General features: G+C 32.8%; 3 protein-coding genes across 24 annotated transcripts; all 3 read right to left on the reverse strand.

The window, feature by feature from the left end:
- Nucleotides 1–6,687: 6,687 nt before the first annotated feature.
- On the reverse strand, nucleotides 6,688–8,001 carry LOC116403832. The gene is made up of 3 exons (XM_031885464.1): nucleotides 7,431–8,001; nucleotides 7,224–7,342; nucleotides 6,688–7,131 (listed from the first exon to the last, which is right to left on the reverse strand). Exons 1-3 carry the CDS (start codon nucleotides 7,999–8,001, stop codon nucleotides 6,688–6,690), a joined length of 1,134 nt encoding a protein of 377 aa, XP_031741324.1.
- Nucleotides 8,002–8,218: 217 nt separating this feature from the next.
- LOC116403834 lies at nucleotides 8,219–9,166 on the reverse strand. Its single transcript, XM_031885465.1, has one exon. It carries the CDS (start codon nucleotides 9,164–9,166, stop codon nucleotides 8,219–8,221), a length of 948 nt encoding a protein of 315 aa, XP_031741325.1.
- Nucleotides 9,167–22,232: 13,066 nt separating this feature from the next.
- Nucleotides 22,233–25,992, reverse strand: LOC116404065. Of its 22 annotated transcripts, none has more exons than XR_004217001.1 (8): nucleotides 25,578–25,988; nucleotides 25,131–25,406; nucleotides 24,821–25,016; nucleotides 24,270–24,743; nucleotides 23,955–23,999; nucleotides 23,666–23,739; nucleotides 23,488–23,550; nucleotides 22,233–22,480 (listed from the first exon to the last, which is right to left on the reverse strand). XR_004217001.1 is itself a non-coding variant. In XM_031886258.1 (5 exons), the coding sequence occupies exons 2-5, from the start codon at nucleotides 25,205–25,207 to the stop codon at nucleotides 22,356–22,358; spliced, it is 459 nt and encodes a 152-aa protein (XP_031742118.1). In that variant the 5' UTR covers nucleotides 25,208–25,406; nucleotides 25,578–25,988; the 3' UTR covers nucleotides 22,233–22,355. The 22 variants fall into 22 exon arrangements, 4 of the variants coding, with proteins under 4 accessions (XP_031742118.1, XP_031742117.1, XP_031742119.1 ...); XR_004216997.1 differs by having other exon boundaries at nucleotides 24,247–24,743; XR_004216998.1 differs by having other exon boundaries at nucleotides 23,666–23,999; nucleotides 24,247–24,743; nucleotides 24,938–25,016; nucleotides 25,205–25,406.

Consider the following 25,992-nt stretch of genomic DNA (forward strand, 5'->3'; position numbering starts at 1 on the left):
GCTCAATATGAAACAAGAGATCTGATTCGTAATATGCATAACAACTTGGTGATTATCTCAAAAGAGAAGAATTGGTTTAGACAAGTCAGTGTCTTGGTTTGGACACGTCAATGTCACGCATAACAACTTTGTGATTATCTCAAAAGAGAAGAATTAGTTTGGACAAGTCAATGTCACGCTTTGCCTTAAGATTACTCCATGGGACAAGTAAAGGTGTGTGACCGCCTAGACAGTCAACGTATCTCATTATAGTCAACCCCGACTCTCACCACCAGACATCATCCTTATGTAAAATGAAATTTCGCAAAAGAGAAGAATTGATTTGGACAAGTCAATTTCACACCCTGCTTGATGATTTCCCCATTGGCCTATTAGCATCAAGCATATATGTAGTCATATATGCTAGTAACGTAAAGGTAAATGAAATTTCGCAAAAGAGAAGAATTGATTTGGACAAGTCAATTTCACGCCCTGCTTGATGATTTCCCCATTGGCCTATTAGCTCAATTGGTTAGAGAGTCATATATGCTAGTAACGTAAAGGTAAATGAAATTTCGCAAAAGAGAAGAATTGATTTGGACAAGTCAATTTCACGCCCTGCTTGATGATTTCCCCATTGGCCTATTAGCTCAATTGGTTAGAGAGTCATATATGCTAGTAACGTAAAGGTCACAGGTCGAAACCTGCATGGGCCAAAATTTTTTGTTATAATAAATTTATATTCTAAAAATGTTTAAAATAATTGACTCTTAGTAAAAACATCTACTAGCTAAAATGATGAACGAACAAAGTATCAGAGAGCCCCAAATAATAATATAATAATATTACAATATGCATAATAGAAATGACCTCGAACAAAGTGTTTTCTAGCTCAATATGAAACAAGAGATTTCATTTGTAATATGCATAACAACTTGATTATCTCAAAAGAGAAGAATTGGTTTGGACATTGGTTTGGACAAGTCAATATCACGCCCTGCTTTAAGATTACTCCATGGGACAAGTAGAGGTGTGACCGCCTAGACAGTCAACGTATCTCATCATAGTAAAACTTCAACTCTCACCACTAGACGTCATCATTATGTAAAATGATACCTCGCAAAAGAGAAGAATTGATTTGGACAAGTCAATGTCATGCCAAACCTGAAGACTACTCCATGGGCCTATTAGCTAAGTTGGTTAGAACGTCGTGCTAATAACGAAAAGGTCACAGGTTTATGGTCCAAAACTTTTGTTATAATAAATTTATGTTCTAAAAATGTTTAAAATAATTGACTCTTAGTAAAAATATCTACTAGCTGAAATGATGAATGAACAAGCATAAAAAAGCCCTAGATAATAACAAATAATATAATAATATTGCAATATGCATAATAGATGCATAATAGATATGACCTCGAACAAACTAGCTAAAATGATGAACGAACAAGCATCAGAAAGCCCCAGATAATAACAAATAATATAATAATATTGCAATATGCATAATAGATGCATAATAGATGCATAATAGATATGACCTCGAACAAACTAGCTAAAATGATGAACGAACAAGCATCAGAAAGCCCCAGATAATAACAAATAATATAATAATATTGCAATATGCATAATAGATATGACCTCCAACAAAGTGTTTTCTAGCTCAATATGAAACAAGAGATTTGATTTGTAATATGCATAACAACTTGATTATCTCAAAAGAGAAGAATTGGTTTGGACAAGTCAATGTCACGCCTTGCCTTAAGATTACTCCATGGGACAAGTAGAGGTGTGATCGCCTAGACAGTCAACGTATCTCATCATAGCCAATGTCGACTCTCACCACTAGACGTCATCCTTATGTAAAATGAAATCAGATGAATTGATTTGACCTTACTGCCTAATTGAATTCAGGATAGGGAGATGACATTAGCTGACTTTTGCCATCAGATGTAATTCTTTTATAAAATGAAGTCAGATAAATTGATTTGACCTTGTTGCCTAAACTGAATTCAGGATAAGGAGATGACAGTAATACGTGGCATTGTAGCATTAGCTGACTTCTACCACCAGATAGAAGTCATTATTTATGCATGGAAAATGTCACCGAAAAGGCTTATAAATAAGTAAAATTTGGTCACTGTGAAGCTACTTTTAGCTTATGTTCATTTAAGAAAGAATTGAGAGAATTTCCAAGATTTGGAGATATTTAAAAAAATAATAATCTGGCAAGCATTGCAAGGAAGTGCAAGTAGGTTCACAACTAAGAAGTAAGCAAAGAAGATAACCTATTTACTATTATGTTTTCCAACTGCATGTGATTTATAAATACATAAGTTCTTAATGTAAATTGAAATGATCATTAAATGAGATAATCCTTGTACTCTATGCGATGAGATGCTTCACTTCAACTATGTGTTCTTGTATGGAAAGTCTTATCCTTGTTGTATGACTTGAGATAAGATACTCTATTTTTGTTGTGTGATCTAGAATAGAATGTCTCATACTTGTTGTATGATCTGGTATGGGATACCCTATGCTTTTTGTGTGATATGACATTAGAAAGCGCATTATGCATGATGAAATTGATGGGAGCTTGTAAACACATTAAAACTACTATGGATAACTTCAACTTGTAAAAAGAGTGTGGTAAATGCTTGAGATGAGAAAAATGTATAAAGAGGTAACTAATATGTAGAATGATTTTACAATATGTTGATGAGATTATAAGATGATTGATAATGAATGTGTTTCTATGCGATATGACCCTTAAACTTGATATACAAAAAGAATGATCTTCATGTGATTTGTAAAAATGTTGATATTGAGATTTGAATTGTATTACTTTTCTGACATATTAAAAAGACATGCCCTAAACTTAATAATCTATCATTGAAACACAAAATATTTGTATCGATGACTTGATGAAATAAAGTGTCAATGTAAAATTTGATTTATAAAAGTGTTGATAAAGAACTCTACTCGCCAGACGTTTTTCGTCTAACCCTTTCAAGTGTTTTCTTTTATCCCACCAGGTAGCAAAAAACATCTAGCGTTGAACTTGCACCCTTGATTGCCTGTTATGCCCTTTTTGAATGCATCACTTAGTAGTGGCCACTGTCGACTCGCATGGTATGTAGAAACTAGGCAAGAAGAGTCAAACTGTTATCTTAGAATGTTGTACTTTTTGAAGTTGAAAGGGTACCCCCAATAGGAAGTTAACAGTTTTAATTTTTCCCTAACGAGACCAGTATCGATTCTGTTACTGGGTATGTTTATACTTACCCTTTTATGTTTAACTTTTCAGGCAAAGGTAACACGAGGAGTAAACCGACGAGGGACAAGAAGGAGACGTGATTGCCATAGGGGAAATGTCCTTCAAATTTCTTCCGCTAAATGTTTTGATTTTTTAGTATTTGAGACTAAACTAAGTTTTATGACTTTGATGACTGTTATTTCTTGATTATTTTTATAAACGATAGTTTTAAATCATTACATTTGTTTGAAATAGGACCTGAATAAAAACTCCTTGATGTTGTTTTGTTTTTTTCATATAAAATTTAATAACTCTTATGCTTTAAGGATGAGACTCATATAAAAGTAATGACTTCAATATAGATCGAAAAGTTGGGTTGTTACACAAGGGGTTTAGTATTGAGAGGTTGAAGACGTCCGGAGCAACGACCTTTGAAGGGACCATTGATTCAGCTAACAAGGAGAAGTGATTGAGTTCGGTTGGAAAATGTTTTGGGGTGATGGAGTGCTCCAAATAGAGAAAAGTAAAATTAGCAACATTCCTATTGCAAGGTAGTGACGAGGAATGGTGGATTGTCTATGCGGCGAGAGTGAGAGTAATGAACCATGTTATATAGGAGGAGTTCAGGAAGGTGTTTAAGGACAAGTTCTATCGTCATTCCTTTTGTGACATGAAGAGGAAAGAATTTATGAGTTTGGTCCACGGTAGCATGTCTGTCACAAAATATGAGAAAATATTTATCAAACTGGCTAAATACATTGTAGCCTTTGTAATTGATGAAGTTAATAACTGAAAGCTGTTTAAGGAAGGCTTGTAGACTAAGATCAGGGCACCAGCAACGACAAACATGTACTAGTCAAAATATTTTCCAAATTGGTAGAAGGTGCCATTAGAATCTAGAGATGCTTGGCGGATGAAAAAAACAAAGTTTTGGATGAAGACCCTTGAGGTCAAGGTTACGTTTTAGTGGCAAACGAGGTGGCGAACGATGCAGTGTGACTTAGTGTCACGCGCCAAGTGTTTAACAGCAAGGAAACTTCAAGACTCACTCTCATAAACCATGCGGACCTAGAATGAATTATGGAGGAGGTTTTCTGAGGCAAAGTATAGGTCAAGGAAGAGAAAATGCTTCACTATGGACAGAAAACGTTCCTCAGAAAAGACAAGCACTCAATGTTGTTAAAGAGTCATCTTTGCTATGACTTTCAATTACTTATTCAACATCCTGAATCTAAAATGTAATACTCACGTGGAAGGGTCATAATGAGTAACACAAATTTTTTCCCTACAACAGCAGCTTAGATTCTCATAAGAACTAAACTTTAGTTTTGCTCAAGAACATAGACTAAAAATGTAATATCATAGCAAAGGTATCTCAAGCATTCAAGAAAGGCTTAATTTTCTCCCAAAACCATTTCCAAACCATGCCTATAACCAACCTTTTCAAGGTACAACTTTTTAGCTAATGTCTAATAAATAATATGCCAATATGATATTCCAATTTATTTGACCACAGTCCAATTTAGAATTGAGCAAAAGACTATAGGAAAGTAGACAAGTAGTAAAAAAAGAGCACCACTCATCAAAATAATGGTCGGTTTGGAATGACTTTCCAAGTGAAAAAATCATTAGTAAGCACTTGGAAAGTCATTCCAAATAGGTTCGAAATGCTTACCTTTATAATCCAACTAAAAAACACAATAACAAATAAAGAGTTGAAAATCAACGATCAAACAAGAAAATTAGCCTAATTTAAACTCAATGAAAGATGTTGTGTATGGTTTCTGCCAAGTCAGCCATAGGCAGACAACAATGAAATTTAAGCTTTCATGGAGCTTTTAACAGCAAAATGACTAAAAAGTAGGCAATTCTATGTTGCGAAAACATTAAAAGAATGAATATTCTACACTCAGGATCCAATAAAGTGCTCACCCATCAATATTAGTGAGGTTGCTCCCAATTAAGATACTAAGTAATATATTTAATGAAATACAAATAAAATGAAGGAAACTAACTCTATACTTAAATCTCTTTTCTAAAAATCCGTACTCCAATCATAACTTTCAAACTAAGAAAAAATTTGAACCATTTATATATATAAATTTGAAGTGATTATAGATATACACACGTGCCCAACAATTTGGTACTGTGATGGATGTTTAGTCATAGTGTAATGACCCGAACTTTTAATGTAAGCTAAGGTTATTTCTCAAAAGATAATTGTCAAAAGACACTTTAATTTCTTGTGAAGGAAAAACTAAAATTTTTATAAAATTAATATTAATAAATGTTCCAGGACATAAAATCGACAAATCAATAAAAATAATTTGAAAACATGACCCACAGGTGCGGACAATTTTTTTTAAGAAATAAAGATAAACAAATGAGACAAAACTTTCACTCCAACAAACGTGTCTTTCAATAGCATCTAACCATAGCATGTTTTGTATTACGCTATAAAAAAATAAAAAGAGAAAAGAAAAAGGAGGGAAAATGAAAATACTAAAAGAGCAAAAAAAGCTTTTTTTTTTTTTTTTGTGGTTTACGCTTCTACGCACCCCTCCCCTTTCTCTCAATCTCCACGAAAAAAAAATCCCAAAACCCCCATTTCCTCTCCATCTACTTCGATCGGCCACACAAGAGACCTTTGTTTTCTTATCAGTCGACTGCGACCCAGGAACTTGACGACCGATCATAACTTTTTTGGTTAGGCACACAAAAGTTCTTTAGTGATCCACATGAACGCTAATTCATACCAACGTGAACACTGACTGTTGATGACCCACGGCGAATGACGATCAATGACCCATGGTAAATGACGGTAGGTGTTCCATGGCTGTCAGATGTACTACCAATTGTGGTGTCAGTTACTTCTGGGCTTCCTTCATTCAAATTTGTACTTCACGTCTCATTAATATATCATCTTCATTTACTTAGGGCTTTCTTCAATTCCTTAATGGCCATTGTGAAAGACAACCTTAACTGGAATGGGTTGCTCAAATTGAATCTCGGTCACTCCAACATAACTTGCCCTGATCGTAATCTCAGGTATTCTCTTTCTCTCCATCTTTTTTAATTTGTCAATTAATTAAGAACTAATGTCTATTACTTTGATGTGTCATGTTTATGTTATTATTAGCTTATTTAAGCTATTGTGGTACTTTTGCATTCTATAACTATTGTGGATGTAATTTCAATACAGTGTTTTTAAAGGCTCAAGGCGCACTAAGGCGCATTGGTCCTCTGGAGCCTAGGCGCAAGGCGCAAAAAAAAGCGCGAGCTTTTTTTCATAAGGCGCACTATATATAAAAAGAGAAGAAAATATATATATACACACATATAGCAGAGCAACAATGTATAAAATATAGGTACCCAATATAAGTAGCCTAAACAACAAAACACAACAAAAACTGCCAAGTATTCAACAAGTCAATAATCAAAATAAAAGTTCATCCCTAAAGATCAAACTCATCATCACTAAATTGATCCTCGTCTTCATTCAATCCTTCGTTAGACTTATAGCCATCAGTATCTTCTTCTTCCAAATCGAAGTCATCTAAATTTACTTGTTTCCGTTGCGTGGTAGACGAGGATGAACATGAAACAATAGTCTTTGGTTTAGATGTACTAGCTCTAGAATAGAATGATGGTTCTTTTGCTCCGACAGCTCTAGAAACATCACCCCACGTTAAAGAATCATCATCGTTAACTACCAACTCATCATCCTCCTCAAAATCGTCATCCAATCTTCCAATCAACCACTCATTACTATCATCAATATCTTTCAAGGAGATGGGGTCGACAATATCTCGTAGGTTGTATCGACGTTTTAGTGCTCTGTTGTATTTGATGAACACTAGATCATTCAAACGACTTTGAGCAAGCCTATTTCGTTCTTGCTATGAAGCTGAAAAATTAGAAAGTTTCATTGTCAGTGAATCAACAAATTTTGATTATCATTCTCAATGTACTTAAGGAGAGGAAAGGTAACCTGTTCAAACACACTCCAACTACGCTTGCATCCAGAAGCACTACAAGTAAGACCTAAAATTCTCACAGCAAACTTTTGCAAGTTTGGAGTTGATTGTCCAAAATTATCCCACCATTCCACTATAGGCACAAACAAAAAAATATATATATTAATAGAAGAGCTTGTTGCTAGTATCGTTGAGTAATCGTTCAGCTCTCTTATACTTGCTTAGTTCTGCAAGTATTTTGTCTTGTACTTCCAATGAAGCAACCATTTTCGTTATGCATGAGTAGAGTCCATTAACTATTTCATCATCCTCCTGGATGTTAGGATTCGAATAATAGAATGACGGGTTTAAATAATACCCCGCTGCATGCAGAGGACGATGCAGCTGAAGCTCCCATCTTTTATCAATTATGGTGAAAATGTCTTTGTATTTTTCTTCATTATTATTAAAGGATTTAGCAATAGCTTCCTTAGCTCTATCCATGGCCTCATAAATATATCCCATAGGTGGCTTCTTCTCGCCATCAACCAATCTAAGAACTCGGACTAGTGGGCCAGATACTTTAAGAGCGAAAACAATTGTAGTCCAAAAACTAGCCAACAAAATAGTCTGAACTACTCGTTTCCTTTGTTGCTCCTTACTCCATTTGTTGTCCTTCCATTCATCTGAAGTAAACATCTTCCTCAGATTATTCTTTTGACGGTGTATACTCGATAATGTAATGCAAGCAGTAGCAAAACGAGTCTTAGCTGGTCTAACTAACTCCTTTTGGTTAGTAAAATGTCGCACCATGTTTAACAATCCAGGACGAACGTATATGAAATTGCTTGATCTCTATGCCTCTTTTCAATGCTTTGCGAATATTCGAGATCTTGTATATATCCTCCAACATCAAATCTAAGCAATGAGCGGCACACGGAGACCATATTAACTGTGGTCGTTTTGCTTCTAACAATCTCCCTATTAACAAAGAAAATAAGTACACATTTAACGTAGAACTCAACTAAATCTAATAAATTAAAGTTATAACTTGTAAGTAGTCTACATTTGCTGAGGCACTATCGGTAACTACTTGTACAACATTCGCTTCTCCAATTTGGTCTACAAAATTATCAAGTAACTCGAACATCTTCTTTCCATCTTTCACATAAAATGAAGCATCGATGGACTCAATAAACATGGTGCCTTTAGGACTATTAACTAAAAAGTTAATTAATGTCCTATTTCTTCTATCGGTCCATCCATCAGCCATAACAGTGCATCCAACCTTGGCCCACTCTACCTTATGGTTACTCATCAACTCATTTGTTGCTTCTAATTCCTTCTTCAAACATGGAACTCTTAACTCATGATAAGATGGTGGTTTCAATCCAGGACCGAATTGCCCAATTGACTCAATCATAGGGGCAAAACTTTCATATGTGCAAGCATTCAGAGGCACTCCTGCATCATAAAACCATCGAGCAATTCTTTGGATGGTGTGCTCTCTCATTTCCTTCTTGTATGTCGCATTCAATGAAGTTTGTTTTCCTTTGTCCTTTCTATTTTGAACCACAGTTTCTGGGTTAGGAGTAAAAAATGCATCCATTGGACCCTTTTGCCTTGGCTTCTTCAAGCTCGGGCCCCTTGGTGTTGCTTTGTTGTTTACACTAACACTCACTTCATCTTTATCCTCAATATCGTAATCTTCTACATCAATGTCCACAATCAGATTTCTTTGTTCTTTAATCTCTTTTTTCTTGGACATGTACTCTTTAATTTCTTCCTTCACGTGATCCGGACATTTTGTACAGGCGGTGACATTTCTATAACCACCAACGAGGTGTTGTTTCATTCTATATACCCCTCCTTTTGTTACTTTCGAACAAAATCCACAGACAAACGTATTTATATCTTGGTCATTTTGCAATTGACCATATTTCCATGTCGGATCTTTTCTCGAACTTTCATCAACCATCTATGATCTAAGTTATATATAAAAAAAAAATAGAAACTATTTAAAACAGCAACTGTTATTATAAAAAAAAAAAAAACAGAAGCTATCTATGGATGGGATGAAGTTGTTATAAATGGAGATTAGAGGGAGTGTGTTGTGAGATGGATGGGATGAAGGTTGAGTTTGATGGGTTATCAAAGGAAGTTGAAGTCGAGAAGTATAAGAAGAAGAAGATGTAGACTTTAGAGAGTTTTTTCTAAACTCAATGGGTATACCATGCTATGAAAACAGAAAACAATGGAGTTTGATGTTCTTGTCAAAGAGTTACAGAAGAAGGAGAAAGCAATGCAGATGTTAACTGAACGATTGAGATACTCACCCGTGATAAAGCTGAGATGGAGGAGGAGCGAAAACTGAAGCACTAGCACTGTAGCACAGAATATTATTGTCTTCTTTTTTCCTCTGTTTTTGCACCAAAAAACAGAGTAATGGCAGCCGCAGCACCCGTTTTGTGTGAAGAAGAAGGGTGGCCGAAACGGAAGGGTGGAAAAGGAAGCAAAAAGTTTTTGAAGTAGAAGTAGAACGGAAGACGAAGCACTGAAGAAGTAGATGAAGAGTCATGTTGAAGAAACTTCACGCGCGAAAGGAGAAGGGTTTTTTCTTCACGTTTACGTAATAGGTTTAAAAAACCTAGATAATAATAGTTTTTTATAATTAAAGCTCAGCCCATAACTTATAAAAAAAAGCCCACGCCTAATTCGACTTGCGCCTAGGCACGCCTCAAGGGAGGCGCGCGCCTAATATAGGCCTTTTATAATTCGCTGCGCCTCCTCACAAATAAGCCCCAAGTGGGCGCCTTGAGCCTAGGCGGCGCGCGCCTTAGGGCGCTTTTTAAAACACTGTTTCAATATATTATTTTTGTTGCGATCAATAAGAATAATTAAGCTAGAAGGACGAAGGAGACGTTATTTGCTTAATACTCATTTCAGTAATCATAATTGATTTACTAGGTTTAACTAAATTTACATATGTATATATGTATATATGTAACTAAATTTACATAAATATATATGTTACATATGTATTTATGTTGTAGATGGAATTGAAGTTGTTGAATAAATAATATATATCTTGGAATCTGGCATTTTGTCTGAGTATTGTCCTTGTTTGTACTCTTTTATTTGATGTATTACATTTCCTTCAATAATTAAGGTCGTTAAGGATGACTATTAGGGATAGAACTTTGCTTCCCTGTTTGTTTCTCATTTTAGAATTTGATCCCTTTAATTTAGGATTCGGTCCTTTTAAGTTTTTTGGTTCCATCAAGTTGGGATATAATTTTGATATTAAGATTCAATTTCTTGGCTTTTGAAGGCTTCATACTCTCTATATTGTCTTGGCTTAGAGCCTTATGAGGTGAGAATTCTTTCATTTTTGAGCTAATACGAGTTACAGAGGTGAATTTTTTTCACCATTGTTTGAGGTTTTGATATTGAATTGTTGATTTGTGCAGTTCATTGCTCAAGCTGGCTTTTTTTAGGAACCCTTCTCATCATTTTCTTAGATGTATCAATTCAGACTTTGATAAAGTGAAGGTCACTTTTAAAGGTTCTATGAAATTATGGGTATAATTTTTTTTAAATGAAGATTCTATGGGTTGAATATGATAGTAAATTGTGTTTTTCATAATTAAAGTTGCTTAGATAAACAAGGACAGCCAAGTTGAGGCCAAATCATATATTTCTTTGTCTCTAAAACTGTGTGCTCATTTAGTATATAGGAAGATTTAATCATTTAATATCCCCTACTTTGTTCAAGCTTGATTGCTAAGTAAGGACAATCAAAATCCTTTTACTGAAAGTTAATTGCTAATTTCTAATCCATTTGCGTTATTTAGTTTGAATCTAGTGATAATCCTTTGGAGAGAATCACCACACCTGAAGTAATGCGAACTCTTATCTGACTTCTCTATAGCATTAGCTCAAAATTTTATATTACTTCTCCTAATAATTATGGTATTTGGTTATATATATGATTAGTAAATTATATATATATATATTATGAAATAAACAAGAACAAATTAAAGATGGATTTTGTTGTTTTAAACATTTGGTGGTGATGGAATATGCTTCTTATGGAGAACTTTTTTAAAGAATTTGCAAATGGGACCATTTTACAGAAGATGAGGTATGGTCTAGTAGTTTAAAGCTCATTGTTGCAAATGATGATGCAATCTGGAAACCATTTTTACCTTTTACATTCATTGCTTTTTCCTTATTTTCTTTCTTGCTCTTAAGTTTGTTTACCTAGAAAATTATAAGTGTGTATCTAATGTTTGTATGTTCTTGTTAGATTGATAATGTTGAAAAACTAGCAAATGAGTCTACTTTGCGAGGGTTATGACCATTGGCATATGGCCATTTTACATATCAAGCAAATTGGAACATCCTTGTTTTGGATCATCTGTTTCTTTCGGTACATTTTTAAGTTGGTGGGTAGTAGTAATTGGGCATTTCTAGTTAAGTAATGATTGGTTGAACTTGATTATTACCATAGAAAAGTAGCAAAAGAGTACTCTTTGTGAGGAATTTATTTGTAAGTTTCTTAACAAGTTTGCATTGTGCAATAAGGCAACTATTTGGGAAAAGGGATTATTCTAATGTTCAAGTTAAATGCATAGCATTGCTCGTGAAAATATATCATAACCATCAAATTGCATTGGTCTTTTTTAGCTTACCTAAGAATTATTATGTGGTATAAGTCCGTTGTCTGATCCCCAATTGATTGTTCCCTGATTATGTTTCAAAGGTTTTGGAGAACCATCTCCACAATTATTCCATAGAGGATGACTACTCATTTAATACGACTACTAACCAATATTAAGCAAGTATGATTTATGTTCATAGAAACTCTCTGTTTGTGTATTCAGCGAGTGATTATGGATCTATCATTGTTAAGTTAAAGCTTCCATTTAAATTATCTTTTTTTGGGTTGTTATTGTTGAGGTTAATTTCCTGAGATCATACTAAGATTTATAAGTTGGGATGAAGCTCCTCATGTTCTGGCTCAAAAGGTTTTTTAATTTTCTCTTGAATTGAGAGAAGGTTGTCATTTTCTTTTTCTCACCTCATTTGTTTGTCTTATTGATTGTTTCAATAGACTTTATGTTGCTTTATCTCCCTCATTTTGGCAAGTGTTTCATGCTTCCAAGACTTGTAGGAATTTTTGTTATGAACACTACTTTTGCCCAAATGTAACTTCTTGATGTAACTTAATATGAAACTATCAAAGTTTCTTGACATATATTTCTTGTAGTGTTTCATGCTCAAAGTATTTATGAAACTATTGTAGTGTTTCTTGATATATATTTCTTGTAACTTCATGATATAAGAGTTGATTTGTTCTGCTGCAATCTTCATGAAGAAATTATCATAAGATGGTTGATTTGAAACAATTCTTACAAATATTATCAATAACTTGGTAGGAAGTGGAAGAACTCATATGGCTAGCACTAGAGAAAGTCTTACTCAAATGGATGAATTTTCATCTATTAAAAGCTGACTATGAGAAACAAGTTACAAACTTTTCATCAACTGTGAAGGTTAACCCACTTATTGTATATATTACACATAATACTTTATAGTTGATTCACGCTTTAGTAGTTATGAATAGATTCTTGATTATAAATGTTATGTTCCTTTCAGTACCTTTACATTTCATTTCTGAATGGATTCTAGATGTTTGGTCATTTGGACATAGTTAGATATGTTCTCTTTTTCAATCATGAAATTAATTGTCTTAGTTAGATCCATTATTTTTGTCTTTTTTTCTCTAGCTTCCATGTGAAGTGAGACCTCTTTGAGCATGGTTTACCAATTTTCTAACTTCTGTCAATACTTGATTTTGATAATGGCTTTTATGGAGAAAAATGTATAGTGTGTAAATTATATTCTATGTGGTTGACTCATTTCAGGACTTAAAACTGGAATTCATAATTTTGTGTAACCACAATGAAATCTCTGTTAGAGCCCTCACATTAACAAGAGAAATTAAACTCATTAAAATATTTTGAAAAAATATTTAGTGAGGTTGTGTTTTATATATTTGATTACAATCAAAAATTTTATTTGTAGGATGGAGAGGCATATGCTTATCTACTCAAATGCTCCTGCATCAGAGTTCTCTGGTCCAGGGACTTTGAATGTTAAAGATCCTTCTGAAAGAGCTAATATGGTTCTGGAGCTTGTAGAAAAACTGGATTACAAAAGATATATTACTCCCAAGGACATTGTTGAGGGTTCACCAAATCTTAATTTTGCATTTGTTGTCCAAATTTTTCAACACAGGTGAGAAACGCCATTTTCTCCATCATATTTGTTTCATACAAAACCATTCCTAGTAATATTAAAATGCTTAATAAACAATGCTTGACCACTTGCTCTAAATGTATATACCTCTCAACGTGGATGTGCCTTTCTTCTCTCATTCTAAAACTGTTATTTCATTTCTTAATATTTTAGGTAAACATGTGGATAGTTTCTTGGGAACGTAGAACTTTGAGTATCTTTTAATGACTTTGGGCCCAAAGTCATTAAAAGGGTTTAGGGTCATTTTCTCTTGTACTTTGTTATTGAAAATTGAATATGTTTGTTTTGATGGATGATCTACTTCATAATTTTAGTCATTTAATGTCAGATTTGTGATTTTATTAGAGAGCATTGTTTTCTAATAGACCGCATTATTTGTGTGGGTCCTCTAAATAATGAAAATGATCTCCAAATTAGACTAATCAAATATTTGTAAGTAACTTAAGCTTATGAATTTTCTTTATATTTTTTTTTTCTTTTGAAGCCAAACTTAATCAAACTTAATATTTTGTGTTCTAGCAGTTGGATGAACTAAGATCTGAATTTAGGTGCAAAGTTAATGCATTTACTAAATTTATTTTTTAGAAGATAAGGCTGCATGTTGGAGCAATTGTTATTACATGTGGAGTTTTGGTCGATATTGCAGTCTTACTTTCATGCTCTAAACCATGGTGCAATTGCTACGATAACCTCTTCTTGGCAGGTTGGTATATCTTATTGAACATTTGTTGTCTCAGGAAACACATATTTTGTGAAATTATGTTTTAAGATACTTTTTGTAGAAGCGTATTAGGATTTATTCTCATTTATGAATTTGAATGTTTAGATATGTGGAAGCTTTGATTTTGTTTTTGTTTATCACTTATAAGCTTTGTCATTGAAGGGCATGATGGTGAACATTCATAAAATCCTTAAGTCGTGGATGTAGTTGAAATCTCTCCAAAGAAAAATTCAAAGCAAGAGAATGTAGCTTCGACTTGAATCCATGATGAAGGAAAAGAATTGTACGAAAGTATCGTTGGAACATACTTTTGATGATTATATCAAACATTTTCAATGAATATAGTGCTTTATTTCTTTTGTAGGTTAAAAATTTGAAGATTTTCATTATAATTATTATTGTAGATTTTGTTTAAATGTGAATTACATATTTCTTTCACCTAGGCAAACAACTTCTATGAATATGTATATGGTTATAATTTGATTTTACAATATTATTTGTAAAACAAATTGTAAAATAAAAGAAGTCCATTAACATTAAAATACATCCTTATTACAATGAATGATGCTAATAAAAACAAGAGACTTTCAATAATGTATCTAAAATAGTTACAAAAACATCTTTTATAACGTTTTTTTGATTCCTATAAAAAAACTTTTATAGTACTTTTTAAATTATAACGGAGTGTTTCTATAACATTGAATTAAAGCTATCATATATTAATTTTCTGTGGTGCTATTAATTGCTCTACAAAAATGCTATGAAAAAAGTTGAATATTTTCAATAACATTGACTTACGACAGCATGTACAAAATGCTACAAAAACAATTTTATAGCGTTTTCTTAATATAATTAAAAATGCTATTGAAAAGTTTTGATAGCGCTTTTTCATCCCAAAAAAATGCTACCAAACCCTTTTAATAGCGTTTTCTTTCACGCTATGAAAAGTCTTTATAGCAACAAATATGCTTTATCACAACAAACTTTTTATAACATTTTTATAGCATTGTAAAAACGCTGTGGAAAAATTATAGACTTTCAATAACATGGACTAGACAACATTTTGAAAACGCTATCAACAGTCTACGATAACATTTTTTATGCTAACGTAACTAAAATTTCCTTAGTGTTTAAATAAGGTTTCTAAAACGAAAATATTGAAAAACTGGTACATAGGTGCGGAAGCAAAACTGAGTCCCCATATTGCATCTAACAGACACTTCCACTAAGTCGCCAGCTTTTCAGATCCTCTACCTTTTGCTTGAAGTATTAAACATAGAAAAGAGTAAGTATATAAAATATACCTAGTAAGGGACCCACTATTAGTTCGCTAAGTGATCTGTTAACTTTTCGTTAGAAACATAATAATAGTGTAGTGTGTTCAATGGAGCATACTAAGGCGATTGACATTGTAAAAAACACCCCGAATCGTGTGAGCAATCCTGTGAACACCCCTAGTTGTGCGAGTGATCGTCGATATACACGAAGTGAGATAGTACAAACACCCCTAATCATGCAAGTGACCCATATGAATACCCCTAGTTGTGTGAGTGATCGTAGGTACACACTTCTAAACATGTCTATGATATGTAGCTACACCCCTAATCATGTGAGTGGTCCCTTCAGAACATTCCTAGTTGTGCAACTGACCCCGTATACACAATACAACTATCCCCTAACCATGTGCGAGTGATCGTAGATACACACTGAGTGTGACCATACAAACAACCCTAATCATGAGAGTGACCCATAGGAATACCCTTAGTCGTGCGAGTGATCTTAGATACACACTTCTAAACATGTCTATGATACGTAGCTATATCCCTAATCATGCGAGTGGTCCCTTTAGAACATCCCTAGTTGTGCGAGTGACCCCGTATCACAGTACAACTATCACCTAACCGTTCATTTGATTCGTAGGAACACCCCTAAATCGTGTGAGTGGTCTCGTAGAAACACCCTTAGTCGTGCGCATGACCCCATAGATAGTATCACAAACAGGTGTAGTCAAAGATCAACAGATAAAGTTAACAGACACACCACAATCCAAAGCATGTTGCATATCATAAATATCACATCCTTATCATGTGATTAATATATCATGCGTCATAACATATCAGTCATCAACATCAACACATTATGCATCTTAGCTACATCAATGCATAAGGAAAAATACATGCAAGCTCTTAATTTTATGTTTGAAGGTCCAGTAGTAGAATCTCTTACCTGAGAAATTAGCTAACAAATAATCCCTAGCTGACAGTAAAAATTCTCTAATGAATTCAATCCTTAGTTATGTTACGTTCTTTGCTGCAAATGAAACCACAATTCCACCTAAATTTGGAGGTTGAAAAATTCTCTTAACCTTGATGGAAAAATTCATCACTGAGGTTGATGAGAACAAAATTTTAGCATAGGCCACCGTGTCGTGGGTTGCCTTCAATGGTAACATCAACCAGATTTCTTTAGTCATGGCTAAGGATTCATGTTTCTTTGCCAAAACATCAGACATGTTGGCAAGAATGTAGACACGAGCCTTTTCATTAACTTTTACCAACCAATCATATGCTTTCCAAATAGTTCGATTAGCATTTGAGATTGGGGTTTGAGAAATCTTAAATCATCAATTAGAAGTATTGTATTCAATTGAGATTTCCATGCCGCATAATTATTGTTGTTAAGTTTCTCGGAAGCTAAAAGTTGAACTATAGAGCTATTCATGTTGAAAAGATGAACATATTCATTTAGAAACTAAGATTAAGTTTGCACTAGATATCTATAAACGAAATAGTCGATTTTATTCAACGGTGTTATAACCTAAAAGTGACTATTTCATGGTTACAGTCTTATGTAAACTCTTTACATAGGATGTCTCCACTTCCATGTCTACACATGAATAATTTAGAATCACATCGTTTGTACGAACTACAAACCAAACCGCATCCACAGTGTCCCTAGAATAAGGTGTCCAACCATATTCGTATACTATAGACTATTTAGGATATATATTTGAACTTGATCCACGTTTATGTCTCTACATAAAGTTTGAGTTTACTCAATAATAGCTTCGGGTCCTTAGTTTATTGACTTTAAGATTACAATATCAATAACGATTTTATTGAATAGAATATGATTACAAACCTACGAGTTTTATTACATAAATTTCAACACCAACCTCAACTTTGCTTTACCCAACTATCATAGAAACTCATATTTCTTGTTGTGTGATTTTGAAGATTTTTATTACCTTATGTCTTTGACCTTTGTTATAGCCTTATCTGTGTTTTCAACAAAGGATATGTTCTTCAAGCATTGTTGGTGTGTAGAGTGAATTTTTCTTTTGAGAAATACCTTAGTGTGATGTGTGGTGTGTTGAACATCTTGTTATTGACATCATTGATTCACTTGATTGAGACGATTTGTGAAAGTTAAGGGAGCTTAACATTGAAAAGTTATTTTAAGGAGTACCTCTGAGGGGAGCCTAAACAAAGAGACGCAAGGGTAAAGTATAAACCATATGATCTAGGGGGAGCTTAGGTTGAATTCTTTGTTCACACATCAAGTGGTTTATGGGGAGCCTAAACAATTATCTTATAGTTGTGTAATACAAGATAGTTAATTCTTGATAAGTTATGTATTTGTGAACTCTTTTGAATTTCAGTAAATGATCTTTTCAGTCGAGCTTAAGATTCTTTAGATGGAGGGGATTACACCAAACTGAGTTATCATCTTGATTGTGTTCTATCTTTTCTGGTTGCTTATGCTATTTACTTTGTGTTTGGAGCAAACATAATTCTTCATGTTATAACATTGTGTTTTTCAGGTATCATAGCTCTTAGAAGCTTCAAATAAGTATTCGATCAATTAGAAAAAAATCTAACCCCAATTGTGAAGATTGAATTAGAAACGTGACAAACACTTTATAAAAAATGTATATAAAGGGTCAATCGATTTTAGACAATAAATGGGAAACACAGCAGGAGGACAAATGTATATCAGCTATTATAATTTTGATTGAAGTGGAGGAATGTGAATTTGGGTTATGGATACCTTGTTGAAAATTCAAAGAACCTTGGGGTATGCCGCCGCCTCACGTCTGGACCATTGCAATGAACTTTATGAATATATATATATATATATATATATATATATATAATTAGGAAACAACTTGGAACAAGTTAATTCTTATTTCCAAAAAGTATACGTGGGAGATAAGAATGATGACAAAAATATGAGTTAAAAGTCATAAGGTGATAAGAATGATTTTATTTTATTTTTTAAGTTTCACATAATTTAGGAGGATTTAATTGGATGCTTGAAAATGTTAAAAATTGAGACATTGGTGTTTTGGATTCTTACTTTTTATTTTATGATTTCTAGAAACTAGTCTTATTCAACAATAAAATGATGGAAAGGGTTTTGGTGTAGATATTGATTTTGGATTGTAGTCTAACCAAATCAGCCTACGTATAAAATAATAAGCCATCCACCATTTTGTAAAGCAATTTTTTTTCTTATTTTTAGAATCTGACAACTTGCCCTAGTTCCCATCTTGTTTTTAAATACGGTAAAATAAATCAAAATATTTATAATTTTTTTAAAAAAATATTCATTTAAAATTAAGTTACTTTTTATAAATATAATAAATCGGTAAAATATTTATGACCTGTGTCACAAAATGAAAATCTATTAAGTTTACTATTTTTTAAAATATTTCAGGTTTGCTCTTCATTTTCATCGTCTTTTTTCTCCTCTTCCTTTCTGCGATTTTTTTTCTTCTTTCCATCATCTTTTTCTCTTATTCTTTTGCAATTTTTTTTTTAAAAAAATTGGACTGTTATTTAGTTCAAGATCATGTACCAAATATAAAAGATCTTTTTAAAAAAAAAATTCAAACTGTTATTTTGTTGTTTAGATCGTGTGACAAATATAAAATATCGTGAAAAAAGATAATTAGAAATATTGAATAGTCAAATCTAAACGATAATAATGTACAAAAAAAAAATAGGCAAATATAAACGATCGCGTACCAAATAATCTTAAAAAATCGTTTAGATTTGGCTACCCAAATTTAAACGATCAAATCTAAATGATTATGTACAAAATCTAAACTATCATGTATAAAAACTAACCAAATTTAAATGATAATGTACCAAATAATGTTTAAAAAAATCGTTTAGATTTGGCTATCCAAATTTAAAGATTTGATTGTACTGTATCAAATATAAATTATCGTTTTTAAATTCAAACAATCAAATCTAAACATTGTGTGTACCAAATATAAACGATCATTTTTCAAAAAATCGTTGAGATTTGACAACTCAAATTTAACTATCAATGTAAATAATCGTGTACCAAAAAATTATTAAAAAATCATTTAGATTGGGGAAGCCAAATCTAAACGATCATTTTTCAAATACTAAAACGATCATTTCTCAAATACTAAACGATCGTTTTCCAAATATATTACGTGCATTGAATGCCAATGAGTTGGAATAGTTTTAGAATTTTTCGTTGTGGACCTGTGGTTGCTTTCCGTTTTCAAAATGGTTCTATATGGTGTAAATATTTTGTCGTTTCTTATATTTCTGAAAAGATCCCTTAAAATTATTTTCTTAATTCTATCATTAAAAAAAGACTAATTTTCATAAATATAACAAATAGTCAAAATATTTACGGCACGTATAACAAAATGAAGAAGCCCATTAAGCTAGCTATTTCTTTAAATATTTTAAATTTGTCATTCGTTTTCATTGTTTTTCTTCTCTTCCTTCTTCTTGGATTTTCTTTTCTCCATCGTCGTCTTTCTTCTCTGGCATTTTTTTTTTCTTCTAGCATTTTTCTTTTACTTTTTTTTCTAACTATTATTTGGTTGAAGATTATGTATCAAATAAAAAGTCTATTTTTAAAATTTTTTTCAAACGGTTGTTTGTTCAAGATCGTCCACCAAAAATAAAGGATCTTGAAAAAAAAAACGTTTTTTAAATTTGGCTCTCCAAATCTAAACAATCGTGTACCAAATAATCTTTACAAAATCGTTTAGATTTGGGTAGCCAAATTTAAACGATTAAATCTAAATGATCGTGTACCAAATATAAACAATCATGTACCAAATCTAAACGATCATGTATAAAACATTCTTGAAAAAAAATAATTGAGATTTGACTGCCCAAATTTAAACGATCAAATTTAAACAATTGTGTTTTGATCATGTATCAAATATAAATGATCGTGTATCAAAAAATACGAAAAAAAAATCATTTAGATTTGGCTACCCAAATTTAAACGATCCTGTATAAAAAATTACAAAATCTAAGTAATCATGTAGCAAAGAATCTTGAAAAAGAATCGTTTAGATTTGGGTAACGGTCAAATCTAAAAAATCAAATTTAAACAATCATGTAGAAAAAATATCTAAATTAAATGATCGTTTCTCAAATATATTAGGCTCTGGATGCCAATTTATCAGTGGACATTTTTTGTCTTTCCCCACCTATAAATTTTTTTCGTTTTTGAAATTGTTATATAGAGTATAAATATTTTAACACTTTTTCTTCTTTACCATTTTTTTTATGTAAATAACATATCTATAATATAACTAAAGTAGTAATTGAACTGAATTATCAACACTACATCTAAGATAGTGATTAATATATTGTGAGAATAGTATGAAAAAATGGAAGATAATTGACTTGAGTGGAATCAAAATTATTTGTATATATACACATATGAACGTATATTTAATTAAGAATGTCCATTTTTTAAGAAATGTTATTGGTTATATTATGTATATAGATAATTAAGGGACGTTATTAAATATAGTAAAATAGACTAGAATATTTACATGCTAACTATAAAATATTTACTATTCAGTGGCAAAGTTTTAGTATTGCAAGTAATTTTTTACACTAAAATTTTCGATAGAAATTGATAATTTTTTATCAATGTTCATCATTGTTCATCATTGTTCCAAACATTCCAACAAATAATCAACTTTTAGATCACTCAACCCAAATTTATTTATGTTTTCCTGAAGAACATATTGCTCTGATACCAAATTGTCACAACCCAAACTGTACTGCAACGATAACGTCGAAGTAATAGGAATAGGATGCGAGTTTGTTACAACCGTGAAATTTTCTTATCGCAAAATCTTATTCTCAACTCCTTTTAAACTATTAACACTCAAAACGTAATGGTAGTCAATGTAAAGCCAAGCAAAATAAATACAAACCAAAACGTAAGCTTTATTAATAACAAACGTTTCATACATTATTACAATACCTTGACCCACTAGTACAAAAGTGGGCTACGACGACAGTTATTTACTGTCGCGAACAGATTTCGCGACAGTTATTTTCAGTCATAGAAGCGGGAGTCATGGAAAGGCCTTCGACGACAGTTTTTGAAAACTGTCGCAATAGGTTGTTTTATGACATGAAATAAATGTCGTTAATCAACATTCAACGACATTCAATAACTGTCATAATTTATTTTATGACATTCAATAACTATCATCATTTCTTTATTAACGACAGTTAAATAATTGTCACGAATTCTATTATCGTGACATGTATTAATTGTCATGAATATGTTTTTCGCGACAGTTTTTTTTTGTAAAAATGTCATTGTTTAGTTATTGACGACATTTTTTTCCAGTCAACGATTGTGCAATCGTGACAGTTTTTCGATAACATTAAATGTCATTGTTTTGCCATTGACGACATTTTTTTCCAGTCAAATATAATGCAATCGTGACAGTTTTTTTTAAAAAAAAATTGTCATTGTTTATCTTATGACGACATGTTATTCCTGTCACATATAGAGCAATCGTGACAATTTATTTTGTTAAATAACTGTCATCGTTCTCCAATTTACAACAACTATTAATTATCACATTTCTCAATTTCCTATAGTTTTATTCTGTTCTACATGCAGCTCCACCATTACACGAACCATTAGAATGACAATAATATAGCTGAGAATGACAAATTTGAAATTATACAAGTTTCACACCAATGTACAAGAAAATAGCCAACACTTTAATATATATACACTATAATACGATTTATAATATTTGTACATCTTAATACAAGTTTCAGTAATCCACATGTACGAAATACTAGCCCTTAATCAAAAAATATCTTAAATAGCATTCGAATATATTTGACTGGACCAACCGAGAATGTTCGTTTCTGGAAATGATATTTGAAACAAAACTCATGAACTTGTCGACTCCAGTTGAACCTACAAAGAATCCATAACACATACGTACAGTCAATGAATAACTAAATCAACGTCTCAACAAAATATAGAACACAAACAAGAACTTCAACACTTGATTCCATGAAATGAAAAGAGAAGACCATGAGGACTATATTAGGCAAACACAGCAAACAAAAACATACTGCTACTCTTTCTCTGTAGAATACACATACCAAAAACATACCCAGCTCACTCTCCAATTCTCTATTCATTTTACTACCCCACTCATGGTGGTCCCTCTTCAAATCTGATAATGAAAATGAAGTTCCTAAGAAGAGGAGAAAGAGATCAAGGAGAAGAAGAACGTCCAACCAAATGGCCACTGCAAATTGAACAACTTCTTGGGTTGTTCCTAGTCCTTAGAACAAAACAGCCTACGACAATACATGTACGACAATTTGTAATCCTTAGAGTTAAACAGATTATTAAAATGGTGGGAATGGAGAAACTAAGGTGAGTGAGAACTACAATGGGGAAGTCCAAAAAATGAAAGGGTACTCAGAATCTTTCATTCACAAAATCTCATTAAAAACTAGATTATTATACCCAAACATTGACAAAATCTCATATGCTACTTAAAACTAGAAAAAACAAGAAGCATGTAATAATATTGAATTCAAACATGTACTAGTTTTAAAATAATTAACTCTATTGACTTTAATAAACTACATTTGTCTCTCTAGATCTTTTTTTTATTTCCAAACAGAATAAACAACTTGAAACTTCAACCGATACACATCATAAAAACTAGCAGCCTGAGTTCAAATTTGCTAAAACCAGAAAGAAAAGAGGGGAAGGAGAAAACAACAGAAAACAGTAGGATCAACCAACAATTCCAAATAACCAAACCAAGCAGAAGATCAAAGCAATGAAAAATCCAAGGAAAACCCAGAAACCATAAGGCCAAAAGAGAGGAAAAACATAAATGATAAGAGAAGAAAAGAAAAGGGTCAAAGATTCATATATAGAAATGGAGATAAGAGTGTTACCGTGAGTTATTCCTTGGGAGGTGTGGACATTTTGAACTTTAGCAGAAGAATCTAAGCAGTTACCTATTAAACTTCCAATAAACTCACATTCCAATAGTATTTCACAATGGCAAGATGGCCTAGGAGGCAATTTGGAAAGCAAAGGAAGAGAATTAAGAAACAAGGGAGAGAGAGTTACCTCAGTTAAAAAAGAACTCTCACATAACTCAAAGCTCAATGTCTCATCGATTGTTATCTTCAACTCTTTAAAATCTACAAACAAAATGAGAATAACATTAAAACTTAGAACTTTAACTTTTAAGTCTAGGAATCATATCCTTGAAATAGAAACAAAATAGAAACTTGAAGTCTCTTTTTCTTCTTCCATTCCTAGGCTCCATCGTAATGAAAGCATGAAATGTGTTAAAAATGAAGGAAATTCAAGCATTGCATAAAACTATTTCACACATTTACCAATGTTAATTTACCTTTTTTATTTCAACCAACCATGTGGTGAACTCTGATCGTTTGTTCTTAAAAAAATAAAGTTACTCAGATCAAATTGAAGAAATCAACAAGCATTATAGAAACTTTTTCACAGTATAACAGAAATCAAGATCAAAATATGTATTCTCAACTTGCCTAGAATTAATATTGCTAAGCAAAAAAGAAAACATATTTCGCTTTAGACCGAAAACAAAATTGCTTTTAGTGATAGAGAAGAAAACAAATTTTGGGTTTGAGCAGTGAAGAATGTCTTAATCATAAAAAAAAACATACAAGTACGGAACAAGCCTTTCTACCTGCTGCTGGTAGTACTCTGCTACATAATCTTCAAGACTTGAATACATTCACCAAGAAAAGAGTGAGAGAAAAAGATGCATGAAGTTCCAAGCTTTTAATTCTTTATTTTCTTCCTCCCTTAACAAACCAAAATCTAACTATACTCTATATCAATCCCAAATTACAAAATAAAGTAGTATCTATACAAATATAAACATGTTTTTATAAAGGCAAAAGAAAGATAAAATTTTTACTAGGATCTAGGACCATAAACTAGCCAACTCAAAGTAGAAACCCAAAATATTGGGGAACTACTACTTAACTCTCTATACCACAACCAATAAATTTCATAACATAAATATGGAGAAAAAAAAATACTAAACTGTAAGAATCAATCCGTTCTAAGTATGAAGTTACATCCAGAAATTACATTCCTACAAAATCAAACAACTATAACTGTGCAACCCTTGGTTGGATCATATTTGTCTCCCAACCTAATTAGGCAAAAGAGATTGAATTAGGGGGAATAACAAAAGGAAAGAAAATCTGGAAGTAAAAAGACAAGAAGTACCATTCTTCATCCTTGTGAGAAAAAGGCTTGTTTATGTGTTGTAATATACTTTGACTTGTATTCTTGATATCTAAAATAAAAAAATGAAGTTCCACATAACTAAAAAGATCAACATACATGCTCTCAACTTCAACAACCAATATCTCATCTTCTTCAAGTTCTTGCAATAAATGGTGTGTATGTCATCAAGCCTTCTCTGAAATCACAAATTATCAACATTGCATTGAAAATTATAAAGTTAAAAGAACGAAGTTAGAAAACACAATTCAATAAAATTATGAGACAAAGCAATGCCATACTCTCTATTTACCATAAGACAAAGCAATGGCCAATTATCTTAAAATTTACAAATCACTCTCACAGGCGATCCAAAATAATATTCACCATTAGTTCAACAAAGGGCTTGGTCCAGAAAAAAGCTTCCACTGCTATATCTTCAAAGTTTCTTGGCCATTTTCTTCTTCGTTCTAGGACTCTTACCAGTTAGTTTATAAGGTCCCTTTAATGCACAAACTATGATACAGACAAGTGGATGATGTCTGTCCATCATCAGTCATCACCATCTTCTCACCAACGATGTCAACAACTGCACCAGAGACAATTTCTCTGTTAGGATTAAGTAAATCAAAAGCAACCACAAAGTACTAAAACTAAACAAGTCAAATTAGAATGCACACAGCAGAAGATAATAAAAATGAAGAACCCGTGCAGCCATGTTCTTGTCAAGATGCAGAGAATTTTTGGAAATTCAACTTACCCCCAAAAGAAGAGAAAAGAGTGTGGGTCGGTCAGCGGTCGGCTAAAGAAGACGTGGCCGGAGAATCGCGCGGCAGTGCAGCGGTTGGAACGAAGGTTGCGCGGCTGGCTTCACGAACCGGCCGACGGTTATAAGCGGCGGATCTGGGTTACTGCGAACTACCAGGGTGAAGCACGAGCGGCGGCGGTTGTGATGCAGATCTGGACGACGGTGGATGGGCGCGGCGGTTTTCGATCCGAAGGAGAAAAGAGAGGGTGGCGGTTGGGCTGCGGCTGGGCACGAATGAAAGGAGAAGAGGAATGGAGACGGCCGGTGGTTGCTGCGATCAGAAAGAGAAGAGGAGAAGATCTGGGTTGCGCGGCGCACGGGAGGAGAAGAGAAATAGGAAGAAGAAAAGAAAAGGAAAAAAGAAAAA

This window comes from Cucumis sativus, chromosome 5 (genome assembly GCF_000004075.3).
Source record: "Cucumis sativus cultivar 9930 chromosome 5, Cucumber_9930_V3, whole genome shotgun sequence".
NCBI classification, from domain to species: domain Eukaryota; kingdom Viridiplantae; phylum Streptophyta; class Magnoliopsida; order Cucurbitales; family Cucurbitaceae; genus Cucumis; species Cucumis sativus.

What these genes read in the sequence shown, in the direction of transcription:
- LOC116404065 (XM_031886258.1), bottom strand. An exon ending in GTTGTTGAAGTTGAGAGCAT is followed by an intron (nt 23,740 to 24,937) that starts GTATGTTGATCT and finishes TTTTGTTTGTAG; the next exon opens with ATTTTAAAGAGTTGAAGATA. An exon ending in CTCCCAAGGAATAACTCACG is followed by an intron (nt 22,481 to 23,487) that starts GTAACACTCTTA and finishes GATTCTTTGTAG; the next exon opens with GTTCAACTGGAGTCGACAAG.
- LOC116403834 (XM_031885465.1), bottom strand. Translation starts at nt 9,166, where the DNA reads ATGGTTGATGAAAGTTCGAGAAAAGATCCGACATGGAAATATGGTCAA.
- LOC116403832 (XM_031885464.1), bottom strand. Translation starts at nt 8,001, where the DNA reads ATGGTGCGACATTTTACTAACCAAAAGGAGTTAGTTAGACCAGCTAAG. An exon ending in CAAAATACTTGCAGAACTAA is followed by an intron (nt 7,343 to 7,430) that starts GCAAGTATAAGA and finishes TTGTGCCTATAG; the next exon opens with TGGAATGGTGGGATAATTTT. An exon ending in GTTGGAGTGTGTTTGAACAG is followed by an intron (nt 7,132 to 7,223) that starts GTTACCTTTCCT and finishes TCAGCTTCATAG; the next exon opens with CAAGAACGAAATAGGCTTGC.